Source organism: Sarcophilus harrisii, chromosome 4, assembly GCF_902635505.1.
Source record: "Sarcophilus harrisii chromosome 4, mSarHar1.11, whole genome shotgun sequence".
Taxonomy (NCBI): domain Eukaryota; kingdom Metazoa; phylum Chordata; class Mammalia; order Dasyuromorphia; family Dasyuridae; genus Sarcophilus; species Sarcophilus harrisii.
In genome coordinates, this window is record NC_045429.1 from 130885962 (window position 1) to 130909722 (window position 23761).

Here is a 23761-nt window from a genome sequence, read left to right on the forward strand (position 1 = left end):
ATGAATATTGAAAATTGTTTTTACATGTAACTGGGAAAATTAAATATTAAATAAATTTTTAAAAAGAAAACTAAATCAATGAACTGATCGGTTGATGTCGGGTGATTGACAAGAAAGTATATCTTCTTCCTCTTGAAAGGAAGGTAGTATAACATAGATATGGTTATGGATGATGTGTTTGTTTTATTTAGCATAGTAATTACAAAATGATAGTCATGTTAAAGGAAGGATTTTTGTGTGTGATTCAGGAATTTTTCAATTATGTCCAACTATGACTTCATTTGGGGTTTTCTTGGCAAACATACTGGAGTGATTTTCCATTTCCTTCTCTAACTGATTTGACAGATGAGGAAACTGAGGCAAACAGGGTTAAATGACTTGCCCAGGATTACCCAGCTAATAAGTGTTAATAATATTAATAATAATAATAAACTAATAAGGCTTTGAATTTAGGAAGATGAGTTTTCTTGACTACAAATTGGCATTCTATTCACTAAACTACCTAGCTGCCGTAGAAAGCATTAAGAAAATGTAATATTTATAACATTATCATGTTATAACTATGATATATCATCAATTTAGTATATATTATAAATAGCAACACTTGCATGAATTTAAAAATCAATCACCAGGCATTTATCTAAAAATTATGGCTTATTAAAAAGATGAAGCTAATTGGTAACTTTTGTTTCTATATCACATTCTTCGCATATCAGACAATCTTTTCTTGTTAAAAAAAATAAGAAAGAGAAAAGAAAAGAAAAAATTGACCAAAATAAGTCAGCTTACCGTCTGTATCTGACATCATATGGAACATTCCATGGCCACACTCTCCTACCTCTCCAATGAATGGAGTATTTTCTCATCTCTTCTCTGGAACCAAAGTTGGTCATTACAATTATAGTCTTTAGTTTTTCTTTGTTTTTTGGCATTTTATATATATATATATATATATATATATATATATATATAATATATATACACACATATATATGTAGGTAGGTATATATACACTCAAATCATTTTTATACATGTGGGGAGAGGGAAGGGGGATTAGTGGTTCTGCTTGCTTTGCTCCTATCAGTTTAAATTCAGCTTTGCCCCAAAACATGTTATAGCATTCTGCTCTGCAGTCTGACTGAAATTCTGGTGCCATTCAGAACTAAAGACAATATTTCTGTGTCTGAAAGTGGGAAGAGTAAAAAGAAATGGTCATCTCCCTAGCTCTGCATTTTATGACTCTATGAATGAAGATTAAATTGATCTTCTATGAAAATATTGGCTCTTTGGGATGCCTTGCATATTGTCCCCTGATATGGTTCTATTGCGCTAAATTTCCTAAATAATTTTCTATGAATTGCTGTCTAGTCATACCTTCTTCATCCTGGACTTGTGCAATAAATTTTTAAGCCTAATTGTAGGACTTTACATTTATGCTTATTAAGTTTCACCTTCGCCGGTAGATCATTATATACTTCAACAACAATACTATATGATGACCAATTCTGATGGACCTGGCCATCCTCAGCAATGAGACGAATCAAATGAGTTCCAATGGAGCAGTAATGAACTGAACCAGCTACGCCCAGAGAAAGAACTCTGGGAGATGACTAAGAACCATTACATTGAATTCCCAATCCCTATATTTTTGCCCACCTGCATTTTTGATTTCCTTCACAAGCTAATTGTACAATATTTCAGAGTCCAATTCATTTTGTACAGCAAAATAATGGTTTGGTCATGTATACTTATTGTGTATCTAATTTATATTTTAATATATTTAACATCTACTGGTCATCCTACCATCTGGGGAAGGGGGTGGAGGGAAGGAGGGGAAAAATTGGAACAAGAGGTTTGGCAATTGTCAATGCTGTAAAATTAGCTATACATATAACCTGTAAATAAAAGGCTATTAAAATTTTTTTAAAAAGTTTCACCTTCAATTCTAGTCAATCAAATTGTAGAAAATTCTGATTATGATCCAGCTTTCCCTCCCAGCTTTGTGCCATCAACCAATTGAATAAGCTTGTCATATATGCCTTCATACACGTCATCTCATAAAAACAGTGAAAAAATGCCAAACAACCAAGAGAACAAATAGACTCTTTGTTAGATATTTATATAGATCCCAAAGATACTCTATTAGAAGCATTCTTTTAGAAAATTATTATTCTTTGGGTTTGCTCATTGAACTAATTCAAACTATAGGTGATTCTTCTTTCATCTAACCCATATTTTTCCAATTACAAAGAAACATTTTCAAACACCTTCCTAAAATCTACTTTTGTTGTGCTCATGTTTTACTGATCTAATTGTTAAGAAACCCTTTAAGGCTATTAGGCCAGGTTGCACAGTGGATAGAGCACTGACCCTGGAGTCAGGAGTACCTGAATTCAAATATGGTCATAGACAATTGACACTTACTAATGGTATGACCTTGGATAAATTATTTAATCATCATCAACAACAACAACAACAAAATAGAAAATCTAAATCCTGCTTTTTGTGGTGCCAAGGAATGGTTAACAAGTTGTGGTATATGACTGTAACAGAATATTATTGTGCTGTAAGAAATGATGAGCAGACATATTTCAGAAAAACCTGGAGACTTCTATGAACTGATGCTGAATGAAGTAAGTAGAACCAAGAAAGCATGTACACAGTTAACGGTAACATTTTTATGATCAATGATGATTAACTTAGCTCTTCTCAGCAAGACAGTTCCAAAAGACTCATGATGGAAATTGCTATCCACATCCAGAAAAGAACTGATGGAGTCTAAATACAGGTCGAAGCATACAATTTTCACTTTTAGAATTTGTTTTGATTTTGTAGTTTTTTTCTTTTTATTCTGTTTCTTCTTTCAAAACATGATTAATGTCAAATCATGTTTCACATTATTGCATATGTATAATCTATATCAGATTGCTTGTTGAGATTGGGAGGGAGGGAGAGAAAGAGAAAAATTTGGAACTCAAAATCTTTCAAAAAATGAATGCTGAAAATTGCTTTTATGTGTAATTGGAAAAATAAAATACTCTTAAAAAGAAAAAGGAACTTTTCTAAAAAAGGAAATGAAGTTAACTTGACCAAAGTTGTTTTTGACAAAGTATTGCTTGCTCTTAGTGATCACAGTTCCCCTTTTTTTATTTATTTTATTCTAAACTTAAGAAATGAAACAAGCATTTCTACAACATAGTAAAATAGAAAAGAAACATACCTTTTACTTTCTTTTTTAATGTTTTATTGGTGTGTTTTGCTTTTACATTACAAATATTTACAGACTACTCCCACTTTGTGAGATGACTCGTAATAAAATAAAGCAGGCAAGAAAACTATACCTTAAGAAAACAATGACCTCATTTGAAAGTGTACGCAACATTCTGCATCTGTAGCACTCCTTGAAGCCCAACCTTTTTATTTCAATTTTATTTCAATTATTTTTTAAAGTGAACAGAAATCTTTTTCTCCCCCATTCTATTGTAAAGAGAGACAGGGAAACCAAATTCTCTGTAACAAATTTGCAAAGTCAAAGAAAACAAATATATGCATATAAAAGGAATATATTTTTCTCAACAGTTCATGGTACATTACAAAGATTCACCATTTATTAGTACAAAAATTTTACAGTTATAAGCACAAAAGCAGAAATATTAAACTTGTCCTTTTCAGATCACAATGCAATAAAAATTAAGTATAATAAAATTAAGTATAATAAAAAATTATACTTAGTAAGGTACCACAGAAACACAAAGTAAAAATTAATAAGATTAAATAACCTAATGTCAAAGAATGAGTGGGTTAAAGAACAAATCATAGAAACAATCAATAATTTCACTAAAGAGAATGACAATAATGAGTTTCCCTTTGTAAATGCTCACAAAGCTTTCCTTTAATAATGTTTTGGACCTTTGCCATAAGTCAAAGTAAAGCAAACTGGTTTATGGTTGAAAGAATCCATTTTGCTATTTTACAGTTTTTGTTTTGCATTTAATTTTATTGTGTGGGTTAAAAAGCTGATTTTAAAATATGAAACAGACCTCTGAACTTAGAGAGCTATGTAAACTCAAGAATTGGCACTGCTTAACTGATATAAGGGAAAACACTTCTGGGGAGATTTTAGTAAGTAATTAGGTCACTGTAGCAAACAAACCACAGTGTTTTATACCAAAAGCTCCATATTGCAACAGCATAGGTGATTCAAAAGCTGGGCATTTCATTGTCTTACAGGCTATATGTTATTTTTGGTTAGACCAACCCCTTCATGAATAGAACCTATATATCAAACCATATTCAACTCATCCCAGGAAGTTTTGAAAGTAGGTCCTCAATTAATAGAAAGAAAAAAATAGAAAGGCCCCAAACTTTTTGGGCCTGTGAAACATCAGTTCATATCTTCTCACCTGGGGATACCCAAATAGGGTTAGTGTTGACAACATATTTGTTGGCTAAGAACCATCTGGAAGAATGATCCCATCTATAGAGTCTGTTTTGACCCTTAAGACTTTGCCAACGTAACTCAGATGCCTTTCTACACTGATTCTTCCCTCACCTTCTAGGGCCTTCTCACACTGGAACATCCCGCCACCAAATCAACTTGTTTTCTCATATTGGAAGTTATTTCTGGTGCTTCTAGTTTGGGGATGGTCCCAGGCTTCGTTCTGCTCCTACCTGTGCTTCTCCAAATTCCACCATCCCCTGCACTACAGGTATCTTCTCTCTCCACACCCCTTTTTAGTTTTTTTTTTTATATATACTATCTTCCTATATTAGAATGTAAGTATCTTGAGGGTAGAATTTATGCTTGTATTTATATCCCATCCTTAGGCTCTTAGCACAGTGTCTGAAACACAGTAAACTTATAATAAATGTTTATTGGCTATAGGACCCAGCAAATACATTATTAATTTTGACAATCCTACCTTTTATTACCTTAGAAGAGAAAGTAGAAGTGGGGCATTTGGGAGGAATGTACAAAAAAAAACTGGATTAAATTTCTGGCACTTATTATGCAGATGAAACAATAGGCGACCTACTCTCTTTGGCAACTTGAAAATAACATTAAGGATTCTGTTGTCGACCCGCATAGACAGACAGATTACTTGTTTTCTTTTCTAAGACTGACATACTTCTCTTGAATTTAGATGCATTTGCCACTATCCCTAAACATTCATTGCTAACATGGACAAAAACATACAGGACGTGTAGGAACAGAATGAATGTATTAAACCAACACAGAGACAGTAAGGTCTTTATAAAAATATTTAGGTCAGAGGTAAGTGTGTTTTATGGGGATAAGAGAAGAATACCAGCCTATGGTCCCAAACATCCACTTTTCATTAGCAAAATAATAAACCTCAAAAATCAAAATTGGAGATTCTTACCTGCCAATACAATGTGAATTAGCATCATGGTTCCACATGAGAGGCATCCAGTACAATCAGAACACAGAGAGATCTTAAGAAAGGGTTTTGGGATTGAGTTAAAGATTTGTCCCTGAATCACATATTAACCTTTTGCCCTATAGTAAGGTCAAAGAAATATAGTTTATCTTCTCATACAGAAGAACAGATGAAGTGTATATTAGATATAAATATATTTGATTCCTGGGCACTCAGTTTCACTGAGATACAAGGAATAGATCTGGGTTCTACAAAGGTGCTCAGATTACTCACCTGTGTTATACAGAGGATTAATTGTTTGGTGTGCTTGTATTAAGTAGCAACAAGCAAGCTACAAATATTACAACAAATACATTCAGTTCCATTGGCTTCTCAAGATTCACTGAACATACATCTCCCTGGGACAAAGTGCCTGGTTGGAAGTGCTCTCACAAAGTAAAGGTCTAGATGAAAGGCTGGTCAATTTGTAAAGTAAATTAACTGTCACCCTTTGACTTTTGGTCAAAAGTTTTGCAGCACTCTAAACAGTCTGTCAGCAAAATTCTCAAGCAGTGCTGAGAAGAACAAAGGCAATAGCACTGCCTCCAGGAATAATGCCCACTGTAGATGACATTCTAGAGCATATTGGGGAATTTAACTTATTCCAGAAACAAACCTTTTTTATTTTGTCCCTGCTTTCTGTTACCTTCACCTCTATCTATGTGGGGATTGTTTTCCTGGGCTTCACTCCGGATCACCGCTGCTTGAATCCCGGAGTTTCAGAGTTAAGCAAGCGATGTGGCTGGAGTTTGGAAGAGGAGCTGAATTACACAGTGCCGGGCCTGGGCATAACAGGAGACACTTTTATCAGCCAATGCCGGAGATTTGATGTGGACTGGAACCAAACAGCCCTCAGCTGCACAGATCCATTAGCCAATTTTACCAGCAACAAGAGCCACATCCCTCTTACCACCTGTCAGTATGGCTGGGTATATGACACTCCAGGATCCTCCATTGTTACCGAGGTAAGTCCGGGCCAATTCCTCAAGAACTTGCTAAACAAAACATATGAACTGTCTGTTGGATATAAATATATTCAATTCCTGGACACTCAGATCATTGAAATTCAACTAATGCATCTGGGAAATATGAATGTGCTTAGATTATTCACCTGTGTTATACAGAGGAATAATTGTTTGGTGTGCTTGTATTAAGTAGCAACAAAGTAGTTGTGAATGATATTTCCACAAATACATTCAGCCCAATTAGCTTGTTTGGGGCATTTCCAAGTCACTGAATACACATCTCCCTGGAACAAAGTATCCAGTTGAAAGTAACTGTCACAGAGTTAAAATCTAAATGAAACGCTAGAAATGGGACCAAATAACTGGTGATTTGTTTTCTTAAGATGACAGCTAACAGGTCATTGTTTTTTGTTTTTGTTTTTTTTTTTTTTTTTTGAGAGAGAAAGATAGTTAAGTAACTTGCCCAAGATCACATAGCTGGTCTGAGGGTAAATTTGATCTCAGGGCCAATGGTTAACAACTAATTTTGATGCATCTAAATATATTTGTTTTAAGAATTCAACACTTTGGGACAGCTTTAATTGTTAGGAATTTTTTTTTGATATCTTTGAAATTTCTACCAATTGTTTCTACTTTTACCCAAGGGGATCCAACAGAATATGTCTAATTCTTTTTTTTTTTTTTTGCATGCCAGCCCTTCAAATATTCAAAGTTAATTTTCAAATCCCCTTAAATCTGCTTCATTTTCTTCTTCTTTTGGCAAAGAAATTGGGGTTAAGTGACTTGTCCACAGTTACACAGTCAGTGTGGGTTAAGTGTCTTGAGGTCAAATTTGAATTAAGATCCTCCTGACTCCAGGACCAGTGCTCTATCTTTATAATTGTTGAAATACATATAGAAGAATTGTATGTGTTTAACATATATTGGACTACTTGCCAACTAAGGAAGGGGGTGGAGGAAGGGGGGAATTGGAACACAAGTTTTGCAAGGATTGATGTTGAAAAATTATCCATGCATATGTTTTGAAAATAAAAAAACTTTAATAAAAAATAACAAGAAAGAAAAAGAAGAAGAAAAGTATGAAGAAAGTTTTAGTTTATTGCCTTTGAGCCATATAAATTCAATTTCACAAATATTGAGTATATATTTGCCATAAGCTCAACTCTGTATGAAATGCTCTGTCTTTTTCATATTAGAGGTGGAATTTCTTTTTCATTATCTTCTAACTTATGATGTGTCTCTGAAGTTTAACCTAGTATGTGCTGATGCATGGAAACTGGACCTGTTTCAATCGATTGTGAATGTTGGATTTTTTATTGGCTCTATGGGCATCGGTTACATAGCAGACAGGTATGTCTTCAATACCATAGGATTTAAATATACATTATGAAATACAACCTCAAAAAATTGATATTTATATTCTTTTAGAGAAATTATATCTATGATTTCACTGGTATAGAGAATTCTTTGGAAAGAAAGAATCATCTACCAATGAGATCAGTGCCACTTCTAACACTCATCATCTTACATTACAAGACTAAAAATACAATTGAATGATCTGTACCACTGAGTTTAAGTGATTTGCCCAAGGTCACACAGCCAGTGTCTGAATTAGAGACAGGACTTGAACCCAATATATGTTGAATAAGGGTGACTCTCTATTTACTAACAATTCTCTTGGTTTTAGTGTGTGTGTGTGTGTGTGTGTGTGTGTGTGTGTGTGTGTGTGATTGTGTGTGTGATTCTCTGGCATTTTCAAGAGCTTCACTAGGTTATGAAGGAGGAAATAAAGACAAGAGAGTAAAAGATCATAAAAAAATCCACTATACCAAGCATTTTATTTTTATCTTTATCTGTACTCCTTGAATTTCATGTTTCCTAATATCTAATAGTCTAACTACAAAACCATGGCCAAGTAAAAACATTTCACATTTTCCTGAGTTTAATACATTCCTTTCATGGCAAAGTTTAAGGGGGAGAGCTTTGATCATTGACTTGGAATACTTAGGGCAAATCCTATTTCTTCTTCTACAAGGCTGTTTCAACATTGGGGAGGTCAATTAAAGTCTTAAAATCTTTATGCAACCATAAAGTGGAATTTATAACATCTGTACTACTTTTCCTACCAGGTTATTGTGAGATAAATATTTTATAAATTTTTAAGTGCTAGATCAATGTAAATTAGTATAAGCAAAGTTATCATGTTATCTTCCCTTAGTTGCTTTAGAGATCTATCTAGATATTTTCCTTAGGGAGCAAAGAGAGTTGTGTTTTAAACATTTGGGAGCTATTTCTTCATTGGCTTTATTCCTTTTCATCAGTCCAACAACCTCCTTAGTTTTTCCCTTCTCTCTACTCAACTTCTCACCCAGCTAGCTGGAATTTACCCTTGCCCTCTAAAGACTCCTTGGGCAAGTATTGTCTCAGTCTGCCAGAAAGAAGTATTTCCAAGGTGATCCTCTGGGCCAGACACACATCAGATGTGTGATAGAATCTGAAATAAAGAATGGGAGGAAAATGTTTTCTGTCTCCTCAAGCAAAATTAAGAATCAGAACATCATAATTTCAACATTAACTGGGAAAATATGAAAAGGTATCCCCCTAGAAGAGGAGCAAAATGAAATGTAGGCAATGTCCTACAAGCTCTATTGGCTTTTTGGATTTAAGAGAGCAAACTATAAACTGAAGAGAGCAATTTAAGCTATTATTCCCTCTTTCAATTATGTATTATTTTGGAACTACAGGATAATGGTAATGTAAATATGCAGGTAGCAGGGATATATGTCTGCTCTATAGGTTAAACATTTTCCTCCTCCTTCTCCTTCTCCTTCTCCTTCTCTTTCTCCTTCTTCTCCTTCTCCTTTTCTTCTTCCTCCTCCTCCTCCTCCTCCCCAAAGGCGACAGTACACAGAATTTTGTTTTATATACACACAGTCTTTATATAATTATATTCTCATAGGGTGCTTGTTTTGGTTTGTATTGTTTGCTCATAAGTGTACTTACATTTCTAAAGCCCTAAATTTTATGTTGTCCTCATGTTGACCTCTGATCTCCTGCACTGATCTCATCCTGCTCTGTCTTCCCCCAGAAGCATCAGAATATTTGTCTGGCTTCCCATTCTGTGTTGTAAAAAGGTAATCATATAGCACAATTCTTGCTAAAGTATTAATAGGTGACAGGGCTTAATGTGTTACTTCATTCAGAGATATTTACAATTTAACAGAGGACTGACTAAAAGGGAAACAACATGGTAGATCAAAGAGGGAGATAATTTTAGCAAAGAGCATTCATATCATGTCATAATGGCCATTGCCTATACACCCATTCCAGCTCTGTGCACTTGGATGTTTAAAGAAGATAATGAATAATGTATGTAAGGGATAATAGAAGACAAGTTTGGAAATTAACTTCTACATCATTAGGAACCCATTAACAATTCTAGATCCAGAGTCCAACAATGAGTGTCTTGGCTTCCAAGGGTCTATTCACTAATTAATCGCTTGCTGGCTAACAGAATTGACCAGTCTCACAATTACCCCCACTTCACACCCCCCGCTTCTTTATCTGCAAAACGGAAGAGAGTATTTTACTATCAGCATGATATGTGTGTGTTTGCTCCCCAATTTAGTTAATAGACTACTTACTTGGAAGCCCTCAGAGGTTTGATGTGACGTAAATGAGTTAACAATTCTCATAGTCCGTGAATTATATAGGGCAGTCTGTATGTTCATGAACTCCAAGCCCAAACAAATTGTTTATTTACATACATAATTTCAGTGAGCATTTTTGATGGAATTTTCTCTCTCCCTTTCCCTCTTTTTCCTTCCCTCCCTCATGTGACTGATTATGCTGTTCAACTCATCATTCTTTTATTGTTTATAATTAGGGTTAAGTCCCCAGGGTCACACAGCTAGAAAGTGTTAAGTGTCTGAGATCAAATCTGAACTCAGGTCCTCCTGACTTCAGGGCTTCTCTACACTGCACCACCTAGTTGCCCCATGTCATCATTCTTTTAACTAGGAGCTCTTAATCTCGGATCAAGGGTTCCAGGAGTTTATATGGAGAAAGAAACGTATCTTTATTTTTCTATTCTCTAACTGAAATTTTGTGTTTCCTTCCATTATAAACTTAAGCAACAAACTACAGTAGTATTAAGCCTCACTAGACAGTTAAAGGGATCCAGGACTTAGAAAAAGTTAAGAACTCTTGCCTTAAATAATGATTTATTAGAATAGAAATAAAGACTAGACCTGTGATTTCACTGGGTTAGGGATGTCCCAGGTAAGGAAATTCCCCTTACCAATGTGGTTAGCACCTTTGCTGCAACTTTTAGTTTCCTAGAGAACTGACAGATTAAGTCATTGAGCCAAGATCACTCAGGTGATATGTATCCAGGGTGGGACTTGAAAATAAGTCTTTCTGCCTTTGAATCCAGTATTCTACCCGCTAGACTTCATCTCTGCATTTTCCTTCACCCCATTTCCAGCACAGTGCTTTACACACTTTATGTGTAATGCTTTTAATAAGCATTAGTCAGATTCAACTAAATTGGATTCTTTCCCTAACAATTTGGGGAATTCTATTTTCTTTTCTTGTAAACATCCTAACAATTTTTTTTTCTGTCCTCATCCTATCCCCCACTTTTCCTGTTTTTTGTGAAAATTAATCTAAAACATTAATATTTCAGTTTTTCATCTTCTTTACATCATATCAACACCATTTTCTGACTTAACCAAGTCATACAGTATGGCCAGTCTGAAGGAACCTGATTTTTATATGGCAAAATTCCATGGAAACTCTCTTGTAGGGAAACTTGCTGGTCTTTCATCCAATAATTTCTCTAAAAGCATAGGATTATAGAGCTACATAAAGCTGAAAGAGACCTCACATTTAGTCCAATACATAATCCAATCCCCTCATTTTACACATAAGAATAGTGAAGCCCAAAAATATTAAGTAATTTGTTTTAGATCACAACCAATTTTTTGCATCCATCTAATGCAAAAAATTAAAATGGAAAGGTAAGGAGCATATTCCTGAATCAGAAATTTTATACTTCAAGTTAATCTGTGTGTGTTATCAGGGCAAGATTAGAAGACCAAAGATCCAGTTAGGTTCAATTGATCTGTCCCACCTGTGAATGAAATATTCAACACGTGTTTTTCAAACTTCTCAAAGAAAGAAATGCTTTCATTTTTGTCTTTATATTCTCAGGATTTGGCACAAAGTAGTTGATTAGTGTCTTTCTGAGTCTGTGACTGATGGAATGAAAAGCCTAATCACAAATAGTAGGAAAAGAAATTGACCAATAGTAGGAATAGAAACTGCTATTTAAATGAAAAGGGACAGCTAGGTGGCATAGCAGATAGAATGGATAGACCCATCTTTCTGAGTTTAAATCCAGCCTCAGACACTTATTGGCTGTGTGATCCTGGGAAAATCTGTTTGCCTCAGTTTCCTCATCTGTAAAATGAGATAGAGAAGGAAATGGCAAACCACGTCAGGATCTCTGCCAAGAAAACCCCAAATGGGTCATAAAGAGTTGGTCACAACTGAAAAATGTCTCTACAACAACAAATTTAAATTAAAAATCTAGTTTCCATTTGCATAATGGGTGGTTTTCTCAAAGTTTAAGTTTGCAAAGGAATAATCCTAGACATATGATGTTAATAAACAACAGTAATTAGCCCAACCCAGGACTATTTTTAATGGAGTTGCCTATAAGTCCTATCTGTTTTCCTGTTCAGTTCTGTAATTCCATTCCCTAAATCTTTGACCCAAAGCTGAGCAGGGATTAAACCAGGACTCTGGGTTTTGATATTACCTGGCACATATAAGAGAATATTTTGGCTTCAGAAACTCTAAAAGATTGTTATAAAGGAGTTGTAATCTGTATCTGTAAGGGGAAGCATATTATGAAAAGTGGACCATATCATATCTATTGCATAGAATTAGCTTGAGAGTCCTAATGTCAATATGGCCCATATTATTTAATTTAGTGGCTTCTTGAGCAAATACAGGACTATAGCAAGTCAAGAAGGGAAATTTTATGAAAATTGAAGAATTCCATCTTGGGGAGAATCATTCAAAGGTCACAATGAGACAGGAAAACTTCTCCCTAGCCCTATGTTCCATGTTTTGGAGAGTTTTTATGTTCACCAATGCCAGGCATTAACTCAGAAAAAATACAGAAGGAGGCTTTGCCATCTGATACTCAAAACCAGAACTATGAATTCATCCATGTATGAAACTCCCAGTTAAGAAACTCTTTTCACCAAAACAGTGATGACTTTGCAAATTTTACTTTTAGACCTTCAACTAGAGACACTAAACCAGTACATGTCAGAGGTCAGACTTGAAACTAAGGCTTTTTGTCTCTAAAATTACCTCTCTACTTACTGCATTACACTGCCTTTTTCATAATCACAAAAAGAGTTCCTATGTTTCTCTACCACTATGAAGATAAAGCCAGTCTCCTTTTACACACACACACACACACACACACACACACATACACACACATACACAATTAAACATATATACATATACATACATATATGCATGTGTGTTTGTATATTTATCTATCTATATAGCTATCTATATCTATATCTGTATCTATCTTCTTAAAGGGAAAGCTTAGTAGTACAGATAAAGTAATGGATTTGGAGTCAGAACAACTTTCTTTCAGGAAGATACATATTCATGAGTTCAAATACAGTCAGCTATTTACTAGCTGTGTGAACTTGGACAAGTCACCAAACTTGTTTGCCTCAGTTCCTCATCTGTAAAATGATTTGGAGAAGTAAATGGCAAATCAATATTTTTGCCAAGAAAATCCCAAATTGGGTCACAAAGAGTCAAACACAAATGAAAAATGACTTGACAGCAACTGTTGTTCATATTAATTTGATTTCATTTCTAGGAAAACATTCAGGATTTAGGGACCCATAGAATAATTTTTCCTAAACAACCTCACATCTCTCTTTGTGAGAATATTGATTTCAGGTTAAATTCTCAAAACTGGGACAGAAATAAAATTAATTTTACCGTACGTACTATCCTACAAGGAGTCAGGGCTGAGGCAGACAATTCAAACTAACCAGCTCATGTAAGTAAAGAGCTTCCAGTAAAGTAAAGTAACAAGTAAAGAGTAAAGAACTCCAAAGCACTATTTAAATATGTTATTACTGAAGGAAAAAAATATGATACAAAAAATTACCACTAAATAGTGGAATAGCTAAAGATTTATAATCTACAGATCTTTCAGAATAAAATATAAATCTTCATTTTACAGAAATAATTTAGATATGTCTTCTTTGAGATAGCAAGATAAATTAGCTAATGCTCTCTCAATTCTTGATCAGTTCTGGAATAGTTGGGTTTTTTTTAAATCAACAATATAAACATTTTAAATATACAAAAATTAAGACAATTATATATGAAACCATGAACTACTAAATGCAGTTCTAAACAGAAATATAGCTTTAAATTTTTCAAGATCATAACAAAATTGTTCTGTGGCTTCTTCTTACCTTTCTAATTTCCCTCCACCTTATTGTGATCTTTTCTGTTCCTCACATATAACACTTCATCCCCAGGTTCTAGACACTTTTATTAGCTCTCTCCATACATGGAACTCTCTTCCTTCTCATCTCTGCTTCCCAGTTTCCTTGATTTCCTTTAAGTGTCAGCCAAAGTTTGTCCTCTGCAAGAAGCCTTTCTCCATCCTTTTTAACCTTACTGCTTTTCCTCTGAAATAATTTGTCATATATGTGTGCATATATACATATGTATGTATATCTTGTTTGTACAAAATTGTTTATATGTTATTACTGTCCCACCTTCCCCATTAGATTATGAGTTCCTTAAAAACCAAGACCTTTTTTTCTCTCTCAGGATCTCTAATGCTTAGCACAGTGCCTAGCACATGGTAGATGCTTACTAAACGTTTATGGCTTGACTCAACTGTCCCTTTATGAGCTTCTTTTTGTCTTCTATTACTTTAAAAATGTTTTATTGGTGCACATTTTTAGCATATGTATCACTGCCTTCTAATTTAGCAAGTCCAATCTGCAAATTGAATGCTTCTCTCGTAACAAAACATGCAGTCTAGCAAAACAAAGCAACACAGTAGTGATGTCTGAAAAGGCATATCTGATTCAGAGAAACATGGGAAAATTTGTATGAACTGATACAGATTGAAAGGAACAGAATCAGGAGAACGATTTACACAATGACCACAATAATAATATAAAGGAAAATGAGTTAATTAAAAGTCATAAGAGGCATTAGGTTCATTTACATAGCCTGCTCTCTTAGCTCTAATGAGCACATGTTTTTTGAGTTCCACTGCTAGTCCAGATATTGTGTTCCATACCGTCATAGGGATAGAGAGATAGAGACATAGAGATATGGATAAATATATGTACACATGTTGCATATATCTAGAAATACACATGTACAAATACATTGTACACACACACACACACACACACACACACAGATCAGTTAGAATAGTCTTTAACCTCAAGAATTCTACTTATGAGTCACTAAAAGAGAGAAGAGCTAATTCTCTGAAAAGCAAAGTTCCCAGGCTAAGGGAACTGACTTTATGATGTAAAGTTGTAAGATGCAGAATAAAATTTATAAACTGTTTTCTCTTTAGAAGAAACAGCTTCAGGAGAGAATCAAGCATTTGTAATGCATTGAAATCTCCATTTTTCCTGAATGCTCAAGAATAGAGTTTTGGGATTAGGGTCAAAAAGAGGGGTTTAAACTCCCTCTCTCTGGCATCACAAACAAGTCATTTATTCTTTATCTCAGTTTTTCCAAATAGACAAAATGGGTACAACATCTATATACTAGCCCTATCATAGAGAGTTGTACCAGGAAATCAGTGACATAATGAATGGACAACTCTTTGCAAACCAGAAAAGTGTTCAATAAACATTGTCTGTTGTTCTTTTTTTTGCTAGTGGGTTCAGAAAAGATGGTCTCAGATAACCAGGTATCACTTAGTCAATTCTTGCCATAATTCACCTTGAGTGCCATAATTCTAATAGCCCAATAGAATGAATATATCAACAGAATAATTCATTTGAAAATCTGAAAAAATCAAGAATCGATTACCATAGATCTGAGAAGGTACAGAATCACTGAATCTACATTAGAAAGAGCATTAGATTTTAACTAGTCATTCACCTGATCTGAGCAAGAATTCCCCTGAATGTTCCCAGAAAAGTAATTATAAAATCGTTGTTTGAAGGCTTTCAGGGCTGAGGAATTCATTTTCTCCCATGGGATGCCATTTTACTTTTGAATACTTTTAATGTTAGGAAGTTATTTTTCTGTGGAGCTGAAATCTTTCTTTCTCTCCTTCTACTACATTCATTTCTTAAGAAAAAGAGAAAATTGTAGAAAAGTATAGAAGAAAAGTGATACTAAAAACATCACTAGGTTCTCATGCATTGATTTTTCTTCCAAAAAGACTTTCTGTGGGCTTGGCAGAGGTTATTTGGATGAATTAGATTTCTGGAAATTTCATTTTATTCTCAAATATTCTTTGGTATGTAGTAAAAAATGTCTCGGCAAAAAGAACAAAACAATCAAAACTGAATGCTGGGAAATTGTAATGACCAAGCTATGCCCCCAAAGAAGAAATATGAAAATATTCCTCTCCCCTACTTTTTGCATATTGGGGGCCTATGGATGTGAAACAATACAAATAATGTCAGAGATTTTTGATGTTGGTTAGTTTTTCTGAAATCCTACCCCCTTTTTTTTACTCCTTGTTACAAGCAGAGGTATGCTGAAGATTGCTCAAACCAGGGTGATTATTAAATTTTAATTGTACATGTTTACAATTTGGAAATTGGCAAAGCTATCTTTTAGATTTTGTTTATTGTTTTATTGATTATCTAGACTTAAGAAAGCATTGGATAGACTTATGATGAAAAGTGTCATCAGCATTCAGAGAAAAACTATGGAGACTGAATGTGGATCAAAGCATAGTAGTTTCACCTTTGTTGTTATTGTTTGTTTGCTTTTTTTTCTTTTTTGTGTTTTTTCCCTTTTGATGTTATTTTTCTTGCTCAGCATGACAAATATGGAAATATGTTTAGAAGAATTGCACATGTTTTATCTGTATTGGATTGCTTGCTGTCTTGGGGAGGGGAAAAGAAAAATTTGGAATACAAGGTTTTACAAACATGAATGTTGAAAACTATATTTGCATGTATTTGGGAAAATAAGTTGATATTAAAATCTTTTAAAAAGAAATAAGAAAGCATTGAAGAAAATATTAACTTTTAAAATGTGACCTAAATGCAATTCTGCCCCTACACTCACCCACAGAACCTGTTGTTAAATATTTATCAGCACACATCTGATCATAAATTTTTTGAGGGAGGAGGGAGAAAGGATAGTGATAAATGTATGTAATTGAAAACACAAAAGGTGTCAAAAATGTAATTTAAAAATGAAAAATCACTTCTTAAAGAGGAAAAAAAAAGACTTTATGTAGCAATTTGGGCAGAGAATTTGGGTCATTAAGCTAGTAATCTGGATTGTTCATATTTTGTTTTCCAAAAACACTAGTGACTTCAGGAGGGTAATGTCTGATAAGTGAGGCAGAGCTATGCAAAATCATCAGTCTCACTTTTTCCTCCAGTCATCATAGTCCAGTGGCAAGGCAAAGGTCAAGATGACTGGAGATGGCCCAGGATACAGTGGATGACTTTGACTTTTCTAAATTAAGGCCTTTTTCATTATTTATGGAAAAAAATCTTGAATGGTATTCGTTCAGGAAGTCCCCCACTTCTTTAAGTCATAATTAACTAGTACCATGTCTTTTGAGTCTTCAAATTTTTTTATGATTAACCTAATTCTGCCTTCTCAATGTGTCTGTTTCTTGCCAGGTTTGGTCGTAAGCTGTGTCTATTGATTACAATTTTCATAACTGCTGTTTCAGGAGTACTCATGGCCCTTTCTCCAAGCTACACTTGGATGTTAATCTTCCGATTTATCCAAGGACTGGTCAGCAAGTCTGGGTGGTTAATAGCCTACATCCTAAGTAAGAATGCATGTGATTATAACTGTGGGAGTAGAAAAAACATGGCCTTCAAAAATAAAACTTGAAGGGCAGGAGAGAGTGTTGGAAGAATCTAAAATAAAGAATGGCTGTGACTTCACTGATCACAAAGGGAAAATATCTCTCTAATTTCTAAATGCTTACTTTTTTCCTACATGGAAGAAAAATTATTTCTTCCAAGACCTCCCTCCCAACCTCTGCAATCTTTCTATAAAGAAAAGTTCCCAACACATTGAGGAGATAAATGAGAGAAAAGATCATCACTCCTTAAGCTTGTCTTGATAAACATCCGTTTTATTATTAAAGCCTTTTGGAATTTTTGTATTTGGTTTCCCAGAGTGTTACATTTGTGAAGAATTTAGCCTACTGTGCCCATTCAAAGAGAAAATAATAGGAAAACAGGAACCCCTGGCTCCTTTTCAACTCTGAACCAGAAGGCTTTATTTGTAAATCTCCAGATTTATTTAGCAGTGAGTTAAATGGAGAATTTGCCTTGTTCACTGGAAGACAGGTTCAAGTCCCACCTCTGATAAATATTGACTTTGTGACCACCTGGACAACTCATTTAACCTCCGAGTGTTCCAGGGAACTTTCTTAAGACTATAAGTTTTTGAAAAGATGCCAATATACATTACTTACTGGGCAGTCCTTATACCAATGAAATGACAGGTACAGTTCTTATCACTATGTTTATTTCTTCATATAAAATATTTTTTGATAAACTCGATTATTTCTCAAATTACAAATAGGAAAACTGAGAACAACAGAATCTAAGGCTACATAACCAGCTACTTAGAGTGCCAGGAGTAGAAATAATAATTTGTTTGTTGTTGTTCAGTCGTTTAGTCATTTCCAATTCGTCATGACCCCATAGACCAGAGTACGCCAGTTCTATAATCCACTATTATTACTCTGCTCTAAAAACCTGGATCATATTAACTCTCTAGTCAGAGCAGGAAAAGCTTAAATATTTGAATCCCAAAAGCAACAGCATTTTGATTCTTCCAGGAAAATCATCAATAACAAAAGACATTGTCTCAACATAAGTATTATGTGTTCTTAGAGACAAAGCCAGCCAATTTATGAGAATTTACTAATAATATTAAATTAGAGATTAAATAAATTTATTTTAACAATAATTCTTGTGAATTCCCCTCAGGATTTCATCTCCTTTAGCTACACTAAAAGTAGTTCCTGCTAGGTACAAATTGAAGCTGGATTTGGGATATTACCTACATAATCTTATCAGTATATTACAACACAGAAGGATGAAGTTGGTTAATCTTCCTATAATGGCATAGAAAGTGTATGTATATGTGTTTGTGTGTGTATACACACCCCTGCTCACACTAATGATGAACACTGTGCTGAGGAAATCTTTCAAAGTGAAGGCAAGACAGTTTGGTTATATATATCATCCTTAATGTTAAGGAGCAAGCAGTATCAATTTAAATTTTATGTTGCTAAGTATAGTTTCAAAAGAGTAAACTCCTCTGCCTTCAATCCATCACTTTTTAAAAATACACTTACCATGAATGTTGGGATGTTGGGAGATGGGGAACTCTCCTTGAAAGAGAGTTGCCACCATCATCCCCACTCTGTCATTTATTTTTAAAGTCTCCTTATCTAATGGCTCATTCTCTATTGCCTATAAACATTCTCATGTCTCATCTATCTTGAAAAAATCCTCACTTGATTCTTCTATCCTTGCTGCCATCCTTTATTTTTTTCTGCTCTTTGTGGCTAAATTCCTTGAAAAAGGCTGTCCAAGATAGATGCATTCACTTTCTCTCCTCTGACTCTCTTCTTAACTCATTATACTTCTGACTTTATCATTCCACCAAACTGCTCTCTTCAAAGTAACCAATGTCTCTTTATTGCCAAATCCAATTATCTTTTTTTCAGTCTTCATTTTTTTTCCACTTCTTTGCAGTTTTGGACACTTAAAGACCTTTTTGATACTATCTTTTCTCTTGGTTTTAGCAGCACCTCTCTCTCCTGGTTCTCCTCCTGTCTATTTGATTACTCCTTCCTAGTATTATTTGTTGGTTTCTTCTCCAGATCACAGATTCTAGTTATAGATCTCTCTCAGGCTTCTGTCTTGGGTCCTCTTCCCTTCTTCCACTAGTCTACTTCATTTGGTGATCTAATCAGCTCCTGTAGATTTACATATCATCTCTATGTTGATGATTCTCAGATCCACCAATCCTGCCCAACCTCTCTGCTAATATAGACATCTTAAACTCAATATGTGCAAAAAAAAAAAAACCCTCATTATTTTTTTCACCAAACCCTCAATCCTGCCTCCCCTTCCCTATTAAAATTGAAGGCAACTGATGTTGCCTCCCAATCCCTCAGGCTTGCAAACTAGATGTCCTACTAATTTTTCACTATATCTCAAACACTTCCTGCCTATTATCAAGATCTGTCAATTTTTCTTTTGCACAATTTTATGTCTCCCTTCTCTCCTCCAGCACTGCCACTTCTCTGATGTAGGTCCTCATCACTTCAAATCTGAATTATGTGATGGCTGGAGCTGCCTGCTTCAAGTCTGCCCCCACTTCAATTCAGCCTCCATTCAGCCTCCAAAATTATTTTTCTAAAGAACATGTTCTACTATCTCACCCTCACTCAGTAAACCCCAGTGACTCCTTATTAGCTGCAGGATCAAATATAAAATATTCCATTTGGCATTCAAAATCCTTCATAATCTAATTCCCTCCTACTTACCAGTCTTTTTTGCAATTTACTTCCCCCTCATATTTTTCAACTTAGTGACACAAGCTTCCTGACTGTTCCATGAACAAAACATGCCATCTTCGGTTCCAGTAATCTTCCCCCTCATCAATTCTGCCTATCCACCTCCCTGACTTTCTGTAAGTCCCAACTAAAATCCCATTCTCTCACCCAGTTCCTTAAACTGTGCGTCACAACCTCATATGAGATTTTGTAACTAACTGTGAGAGTCATGAAATTGTGATCTATTATTAGTAATTATTTGATTTGTATACCCATTTTATATTCCTATATGCCCAAGGTCACATAAAAATGTCTTGAGCAAAAAGAGGTCATAACTGGAAAAAATTTTAGAAGTACTGCTCTATAGGAAAATTTTCTTAATTTCTTAATTCTAGTGCCTTTCCTCTCAATTATTTCCTAATTCCTGTTTATATTTGTATATATAGTTTTGCTCTTTGTCTCCCCCATTAGATTGTGAGCTCCTTGAAAGCATGGACATGCTTTTGCCTCTTTTTATATTCCCAGAATTTAGTACAGTACCCAGCACACAGTAGGTGCTTAATAAATGTTTATTGACTGACTGACGAGGATTCCCTGCCATAATAAAAGCTTATGGAGATGATAATATTAGTCACAAAAAAATTAAAACTTTATTTGGAGATAATTAGAAGCAATTTACAAAAACTGTAATAGTGGAATTTAATTTGGTCTGCAGATGATTGTAACTTAAAATGTGTTAGAATGATAAATCTCCATATTAAAATTAGATTTTTTTTAAAAAAGTTTCTGTGGCTTACTGAATATCTACCCAGAATGTTAATTTCAGTTTGTTTTTCATTTTAAAACCTGTATCAATGAAATCACAGATTTATTCTTTCCCTATAGAAACATAAATCTGAACCCCATGGATTTAAAATTTCTAAGTTCTTGGATTTTTGAAGGGAAAAAAAAAAGAATGTGGTAAGGGAGGTGTGCCAGATATAATCATGATAAAAGAAATGCTCCATCAATTTAAAAGAACTGCTTTCAAGTACTTGTTTATATGTAAATTATGTATATGCTATTTTTTTTTACCAGATCTGTCATTTTATTCAGGTGTAAGGATTTCCCAGTGAGAAAACTTCCTCTACCAATGAAGAAAATTAATTTATGGGTTTATCTTCTCAACAATACACTGATCTAAGATTATTCCAAAAGACTCATGATGGAAAATGTTATCTACATCCAGAAAAATAACTATGGAGTCTGAATGCAGATTGAAGCATACTATTATCATTTTTTTCTTTCTTCTGATTTTTCCCTTTTGTTTTGATTCTTCTTTCATAACATGTCTAATGTGGAAATAGAATTGTACTTGTGTAATCTATATCAGATTGCTTGCCATCCTGGGGAGGGGGGAGAGGAGAGAAAAAGGAAAGAAAGACATTTCTAATTTATAAGAAAACTAAAAACCTAAAACAAAAAAATTTTATGAGCTTATAGAAATGCCTAGGGCAGTGGTGTCAAATAATAAGAGCAAACAGAGCCTTGGGAAAACAATGTAATTCAGAAATATTTAGCAAAACAAATCAGAATGCAATAAAACATAATGTTAACAGTTTTTTTCTAAGTCAATATATGGCAGCCAAGTGGCCCCTATTTCAATTTGGGTTTGATACCAGTGACCTAGGGCTTCAGGGCCCAGGGTCCCATAGTCAATTAAGTATCAATTAGAGTGAACCCAGATGTTCTGGACTCCAAGGCCACCTCTATCTACTAGGCAACACTGCTTTTAATGTTCATTTTAAACATCTATTTAGGCACAACTTTGAAGGGTTTTGTTAGCCTAGTTTAAGATATTGAATATATTTAAAAGTAAGAAAATTAAATTTCTTTACAAAATTTCTTTTCTATAGTTCAAACTTTTTACTAATTCTGACTTGTCTTAGAACCAGCTCATGAGAATTAATGAAATGGTACAGTATAGAGTAGACAGGACTGATGAAGCTAAGCAGGAGTGTTCTGGTTGTATGGGAATGGACAAGTATTGTAGAGGGATGCCCAGCCCATGTCCATCCCCCATCATTCCTGTCATTAGGAAAAACCTAAATTCCAAAGAACTTTAAAGATGCAAGTCTCAAATGGTCCCATAAAGCTCTTAGAAAGGAAAAATTGTAGGGAGTAAGTTTTGGGAGTTCCAGTGGCTTCATTATTTAGAGGCATTAATAACCCTTTGTCTCAAATCACCCTGGAAACAAGCTATTTGCTTTCATTTTCTAGTCACTGAATTTGTCGGCCTGAAGTACCGGAGGACTGTGGGAATTTGTTTCCAAATGACTTTCACCATAGGCCTCCTGATTCTGGCAGGAGTTGCCTATGCTCTGCCTTTCTGGAGATGGCTGCAGCTCACAGTTTCCCTGCCCTACTTCTGCTTTTTGCTCTACTATTGGTAAGACCCTCCAGGAATGGAAAGGCCATTTTCACATTTTTCTCTCATCATATCTGGTCCTGAGATCTGTGACAGGAATTATAAATTTGCATTCTAATCCTGGATTGTAGGAAGCCCCATTCCATGCTAGATGACAAAGAGCATGCTGTTGGCCAATCATTTCCCTTGGGATTATATGTTCTTTCACATAATGATCAGTGAGTTAGGTGTCTTAAGGCCCACATAGACATGGTGGTTATTTTGAGGGGGACTGAAAATTGCTTTTAGCAGTCCTCTAACCACTCAATTATCTCCAATATCTTTACTTTCCCCTCTATCATCTAAAGTAAGGATTCTTAATCTGCGGTACACAGACTCCCTACCCCAAGAGGTCCCTGGATAGATTTCAGGATATTCACGAATGTGGATGAAGAAAAAACACATTTTTATTTCCTTTATTCATGAATTTTAAAGACATTATTCTGAGAAGGCATTCCTAGGCCTCACCAGATTGCCAAAGGTGTCCATAACATACAAAAAGGTCAGGTCTTGATTTTCATAGCAGTTTCCTCATACATAGTTACCTAACCTAAATTTGATTTTTCCATAACCATTGGACTTGTGTATAAAAGAGGGCTTTTATACATAAAAACAGTAGGAAAATGTAAGCATTCTTCTTAAAGAAAAATTAAGCTGGCCTAAGGAGACATAAAGACATGAGTTTCCATCTCACCACTGATACACACTTGGCTCTCGATAAGTCACTTAAACTCTCAATCCCCTGAGGTACTTGCCTAAAACTATAAATTGCCAATACTTATGGATCTTCATTGATAGGATTGTGTATGCATGTGCGTTCAGATACCCACTCACCAGGGAGCTTCCTGATGAAATCATAGTTCCAGAGAGTAATAATTTCTATTAACAGTGAAATAAGGACATGTCACTAAATTTTCTCCACCCACATTTCACAGAAGATGCCAAACAACTAGAATTTTGGTGTTAGCACTAGAATTTTTTCCATACTTTGCCACCTCGGAAATTTTCCTTTTGACATTGTTAGACCACAGTTCAGAGATGTTTCCACTGTAGCATATTTTCACTTCAAGTAGCCTCATAC

The 23761-nt window shown here is 34.7% G+C and overlaps 1 protein-coding gene across 1 annotated transcript in view; it reads left to right on the forward strand.

Moving 5' to 3' along the window:
- Positions 1-5788: 5788 nt before the first annotated feature.
- The window catches only part of SLC22A2 (solute carrier family 22 member 2), a 39424-nt gene continuing 21451 nt past the window's right edge, over positions 5789-23761 (forward strand). The window contains exons 1-4 of the mRNA XM_003769593.3: positions 5789-6406; positions 7653-7756; positions 17323-17477; positions 22494-22662. Of these exons, the coding sequence (XP_003769641.1) occupies positions 5996-6406; positions 7653-7756; positions 17323-17477; positions 22494-22662 (839 nt within the window). The 5' untranslated portion in view covers positions 5789-5995. The remainder of the gene's footprint in view (positions 6407-7652; positions 7757-17322; positions 17478-22493; positions 22663-23761) is intronic.